Source organism: Microtus ochrogaster, chromosome 18, assembly GCF_000317375.1.
Source record: "Microtus ochrogaster isolate Prairie Vole_2 chromosome 18, MicOch1.0, whole genome shotgun sequence".
Lineage (NCBI taxonomy): Eukaryota > Metazoa > Chordata > Mammalia > Rodentia > Cricetidae > Microtus > Microtus ochrogaster.
The window spans coordinates 14,206,864-14,212,863 of record NC_022020.1 but is presented as its reverse complement, the minus strand read 5'-3'; the positions used below and the strand labels follow the sequence as shown (position 1 = coordinate 14,212,863).

At 41.0% G+C, this 6,000-nt stretch overlaps 1 protein-coding gene across 8 annotated transcripts in view; it reads right to left on the bottom strand.

Annotated features, from left to right (window-relative positions):
• The window catches only part of Dtna (dystrobrevin alpha), a 370,950-nt gene that overhangs the window by 38,597 nt on the left and 326,353 nt on the right, over positions 1–6,000 (bottom strand). For all 8 annotated transcript variants that reach the window (XM_026783424.1, XM_026783428.1, XM_026783427.1 and 5 more), the window contains 2 exons: positions 588–675; positions 11–108 (listed from right to left, as the gene is read on the bottom strand). In XM_026783424.1, the coding sequence (XP_026639225.1) occupies positions 11–108; positions 588–675 (186 nt within the window). The remainder of the gene's footprint in view (positions 1–10; positions 109–587; positions 676–6,000) is intronic.

Below are 6,000 nucleotides of genomic sequence, written 5' to 3'. Positions count from 1 at the left end.
CAAGCCCTACCTGTTCTTGTTTTCTAGCTCTGCAATCAGCTGCCTTTGCTGTTTATTTGAATCGATGGTGAAGGAGATGTCGGGAGCACTCCTCTGCTGAGTTGGCTGCTGAAAAACACAGAGTTGGCATTATTTAATATGAGGAATGTTAATTCACATGTCAGATAAAGTCATAGGTATGCAGAGAAGGGTGGGGCGGGGACAAGAACAGAAAATTAAACTGCTCTTCATTCTAAGAGCAAACTCTTCTGCAGATCTTCTGTACAGCTGCACAACGGAAAACAAACAGCCCTTCCTCAGGTTCTCACATCTGGGAGCAAGGCTGGGTAAAGGGGAGGAGGGAGGAGTGGGGCTTCCAGTTGGGCATGCCACACTATTGCAGAGGCTTGGTTCCTTAGGCTAGCATATTTTTAAAGCTGAGAATTAATTATCAAGACATCATAATTATGGCAACAAAGAGGAGAACAAGAAAAAAAAGCACCAGTTTTCTTGTTAATTAGCACCAGGTTTAATGATAACAATGGACTGGGGCTTTTGAAATTCAGTGATGCTGGAGGCCAACAGGGCTGCCCTTTCGTTCTACTTACGGATGAGGAGGACTCTGCTGCCAGGCGTGCCGCATACCTGGCGATCAGCCTGTGTTCTTCATCAAGCCGGTTTGAACTCTCAAGCATACTATAGAGAACAAAGCGAACAGGAGACTGTTAGGCCCCTGGGAGTCTGATGTATTCCTATCCCTGCTAGGGGCTTTGGCCACTTCAATGACAAAGATTTTTCAAACTCTCAAATCTCTCTTAGATTAATGATCTTCAACTTGGGTTCATGATCCAGTATGTGGCTGGGAAGATCAATAGTAAGTCCTTTGCCCAGTCAGTTCAATTATCTTATTGAGAAGGCGTCTATGAGCCCATTCTCTTTGGAGGGATACCTTGCTCCGTATAGATATAGTGGGGGAGGGCCTTGGTCCTGCCTCAAAGCAATGTGCTAGACTTTGCTGACTCCCCATGGGAAGCTTTACCCTCTCTGAGGAGTGGATGTGGGGGCAGTGTGTGTGGGAAGAGAGGTGGAGGGAGTGGGAACTGGGATTGGTATGTAAAATATCAATTAAATAATATAATAATAATAATAATAATAATAATAATGGCTCCTATGAGAAGTGATGTGACATTTTTGATGTTTCAGATATAAGAATACTTTCTCTTTAATTTAATTTTATTGTTTTAACATTTTAATTTCATTTTACAAACAGCTCATGTCAAAAGGTGGCAACATTAGAAATATGGAAGGGAGCAGGAAGGACAAAGACCCAGTTGTATCGTTGTTGATCCAGTGACTCCTGCCTGTTGGCACTCACTGCCTTATGTAATCTCCTCTCTTTGCTTCGGTCTTCACTTACTGACGTTAATGAACAGAAGAAATTGGCAGCTTGGTGATGTGAAACTTTACTATCTGAGCTCTCTTCTGGGGTTGGTGGGACTGGCTAAGATTTGAGGGTGGGAGTGGCTAAGGTTTGGGGTGGGGCTGGTTAAGTTTTGGGGGTGGGAGTGGTAAGGTTTGGGGTGGGAGTGGCTAAGGTTTGGGGTGGGAGTGGTCAAAGTTTGGGGGGTATAACCGAGAATCTGCATTTTTAATGAAGTTTCCGAATATGATACTTCTGGTTTTAGAAGATCTCTGAGCAGAACAATCTAGAAAACCTAACAATTTAAATAAATCATCTGCATACCAGAAATAAGGACTATATTTAAACCATATAAAATATACTATTTTATGAACATTTGACTGTTCGATATTTTACAGGCATTTTCTTGACACAAGAAATTCTAGAATGCAGAATTTATATGATGTATAATATCAATCACAATGCTGACTGAACATAAATTTTAACAGAATAAGCCAGAATGACTTATGGAAAGCTAATGCTTGAAAGCAGATGTGTGCCTATAAGTAATATCTGCATTATGTAGGACTCAGATGGCCGCGTTTCTTCTTACAACTTCAAGAGAAAGGAAAAGTTACCCTGTCTTTGCTTTAGATAAACGCCAAACCTATCAATAGAGCATTTAGTTTGATTTTAACATATCTGTCATTTCTGACTGGTGTGTTAGAGGGTAGCTGCCTAATTCAACAAAGTTTGTGCAGGTTAAAGTACCCAGTGTTCTGAGCTCAAGACGACCATCCATCTCAGTGCTTGAAAATGACTTTGTCATGAACGCATGTGAGTGCTTTGATAAAAATGTAATAAAAAATCCTTGATAAAAAACTTCATGGTAAAAGTATTTTTTCTTATTATGAATGACCTGCAAGCAAATAAAGTATGAAGGTTATATAAAAAAGCCTCCTGGCAATGTAAGCCATAAAGATATGAGATTCTGTCTCCCAAGCAATAACTCATACCCCGGGCCTTTCTTCTCCCAACATGGTGTAAATGAGCACTGGGGTGATACATTACTTGGTTCTGCATACAAATGATACATGAGCCTGCACGAGCCTTTCAGAATGTTCAAATTACACACCGGTGAATGGGATGCTCCTCTGATAAATTCCAGTTTTACAAGACCTCAGTTACATACAGTTGAAAATAAATGATAAATAGCCCGTAGATCATTAAAATAAATACCAACCCTAGCACCTTCTCTACTGCTAACTGTTCATTTGAAGACTACAGTCAGTAACCTACAAGATGTCGCTGTACTAAAATGGGCAGTACTGCTCTGCTGGCTGCATTCTGGAGTGGAAGGAGCCATTATTTTGAAAGGTCTTCAATTTCTACCTTAAAAGCACAATCAGAGTCTTTTACAAGGGATTTCAGATGGCTTTCCTGGGATCTCGGTTGACACCCAGTCAGGGCTTACTAAACTGAAGTTTTGCAGAGATTTCTGGGAACTCAGATCTGTTTCATTTCTTTGGTACTTTTGGGCATGGGTGGGCCTGACTTCCAGAGTGGGGCAGTCAGTGAAAACCATGATGTAATTCTTAGAAGAAATACTTCATTTCTCTCTGAATAGGCTTTTCTTTTCTATTTGTTTGGATAAAGACACTACAGATGGTTATCAAGACTGATGTGCTGTTCTTCTATCAAAATGTAAGCAGTTAATGGGTTATATACCAAGAAGTATTATAACTCCTAAGTAGAAGATTATGTATGTGCATGTGTGTGTGTCTACGTGTGTCTTTGTATGCAAGTGTGTCCACATACATGCTGCAGCACACACATGAAGATCACAAGACAATTTGTTGAAGTCAGTTCTCTCCTTACACCAAGTGGATTCCTGGGATCAAACTCAGGTCATCAAGTTGGGTGGCAAGTACTTCTACCAGCTGAACTATCTCACCAGCCTGAAAGATTTTTGTTCTTGCTGCTGGTGTTTTTTTTTTTTTTAAATCAGATTTTATCCTATATTTTCCCAGTAGATGAGAACAAAATGTTATGGATAGACAGTACTGTCGAAGAAAGTGGAAGACAGTGAGCATAGGAGAGTTGAGGTAGAAAAGAACGAAGCAATCCTAGGGCCTGGGCAGTATTTTCATATGACTAATGAATGGGGAGGGAAAGAGCTAAGCTTTGAAGTTTATTCTCAGGGCTTTTGAATGAGTGGTTTGCAAAGAAAAGGCAGGAATTTCTGAAACAATATTATTATATTATAGCAATAGAAATTGTCACAGTGGCCTCTCTTAAGAATGTATCCTAACTCCTTTATTAAGACCCTAACTTCACAACTTGTAAGTTATAAACAAAGTTATATCAATCATGCTTTAGCCTACACATTAAAAATAGACATATAGGGTAATTGGGTTCTGGGTTGGAGTATGTTATGGAGTGAATTGCATCTTCTTCTGAATTTATTTATTATAGCCCCAATACCCTACTAATTTTAGACTATGGCTACCTTTATAGACAAGCCCTTTAAAGAAACATTTAAAGTTACATAAAGTCATAAGCCAGAGGTGCTAATTTCACATGACTGGTACCCTTCAAGAAGAGGTTCCCACAGCATAATATATTGTGAAACTTTTTTTTATTTTATTGCTCTATTTTTCTTGAGACAAGGTCTCAGGTAGCCCAGGCTGGTCTCAAACTCACTGATAGGCTAAGCATGGCCTTGAACCTCTGATCCTTCTGTCTCCACTTCTGGGGGGCATTAGGACTATCACGTCGTTATGTCTAGTGTATGTAATGTTGAGGATCAACCCTGAAGATGCATGCATGCTAGGCAAGCACTCTGCCAACTAAGCTACATTCTCAGCCCTGGGAGATGATTTAAAATCAGCTGCATTACAAAGGCAGTAGGCAATAAATCTACTTGTAGTATAATGTACAATTCTGGTACTCAAGAAGAAGAACAAGCCACTTGTAACTTTGTTAGAGGGGACCAGGAATCTAATCAAGAGGCAGTATCTGATCGGGACACAAGTTCCAGTTGACGGCCTTTTGCTATGTTTTTTGCAGAGTCCCTCACTGAACCTGGTTAGAGCCCACCACCATTCCTTCCAGGATTCTCCAGGCTCTAGCTCCCAGCTCTGGGGTTAGAGATATAGGCCACCATAACTTTCCCTTATAGAGTTCTGAGTGACATGCTAAGCCATCCAAACAATAGGTGTATAGGATGCAATTGTGGGTAGAGGCAGAAGTCCCGGATTTGTTTTCAATCTTTTGTTCTGCCTGCCAGAGATATTTTCCATAAATCACTGGTATGTGCTGGTAGTTGGTAAGCTTTAGAGAGGGAAGAGAGTACAAGGTCTCAGTGTGTTTCCTTGTGAGACTCATCCTCTCTCACTGGAGAAGGCCCTTATAAACCACACAGTGCTAAAAACAATCAGGAAGGCATCCTGTGTTGTGGAGTATTCCTTCACACTGTGATGTAGGAGGGTCATCTGTCTATGTGTTACTTTCATTGGTTAATAAAGAAACTGCCTTGGCCTTTTGATAGGCCAGCACTTAGGTGGGTGGAGTAGACAGAACAGAATGCTGGGAGAAAGAACCAGAGTCGGTCAGACGCCATGGAGCCAGCCACCAGGTCAGACATGCTGAATCTTTCCTGGTAATCCACCACCTCATGGTGCTACACACATTATTAGAAATGGGTTAAGCAATATGTGAGAGTTAGCCAGTAAGAGGCTGGAACTAATGGGCCAGGCAGTGTTTAAATGAATACAATTTTGGGTGTAAAGCTAGCTATGCAGGAACAGGGCAGGACAAAAACAGGCCTGCTCACCTCCTCACTACAACACTGTGTGAAGATGTGTCACTGTGACTGGTTTAATAAAGAGCCGAATGGCCAGTAACTAAACAGGAAGAGCTTAGGTGAGACTTCTGGGGACAGAAAGATCTCAGAGAAGAAGAAAGGGGAAGTTGCCATCCAGAGGTAGCAAGAGATAAAAGTCATGAGAATCAGAGATAAAAGCCACGAGCCACTGATAACACAGAGATGAACAGAAAGGGGTTAATTTCAGTATAAGACCTAATGGGACAAGCCTAGGCTATAGGCTGAAATTTTATAATTAATAAGTCTCCATGTCATTTTTTTTGTTAGCTGGTACCCCCGTCCCCCCAAAAACATCCTTCTACAGCTAGGCATTTTCATTGAGTTGCCATTTACTTATTTGGCTTAAGAATTTCTTTAACTTGGAAGCAGAGTATTTATGAGCAAGCCAGTTTCCCCTGTGTTATGTAATTGATATAGGGCTCCTTTCTTCTCAGTAAGGGTGGAGAGAGGAAGGGCTCCTGAGTCAGAAGACTGAGTGCAAGCCCTCACCAGCATTCAACCCGGATCACACTTTACATCTTGCATTAAGCTCACATTTTCTCTCTCTCTCTCTTTCTTTCTATTTATTCATTGTATCATTCCAGTCCCTTCACATTCACACCCTGCCCGTGCAGCACCCCCACCAAATAAATAAATGAAAATTTAAGAGGAAAAAAGGGAGAGAGAAGGGAAAATCAGTCTCATCATGGAATCTGTAGTGAGACAGTGAATCACACAATAAACCCTTTTGTCCATA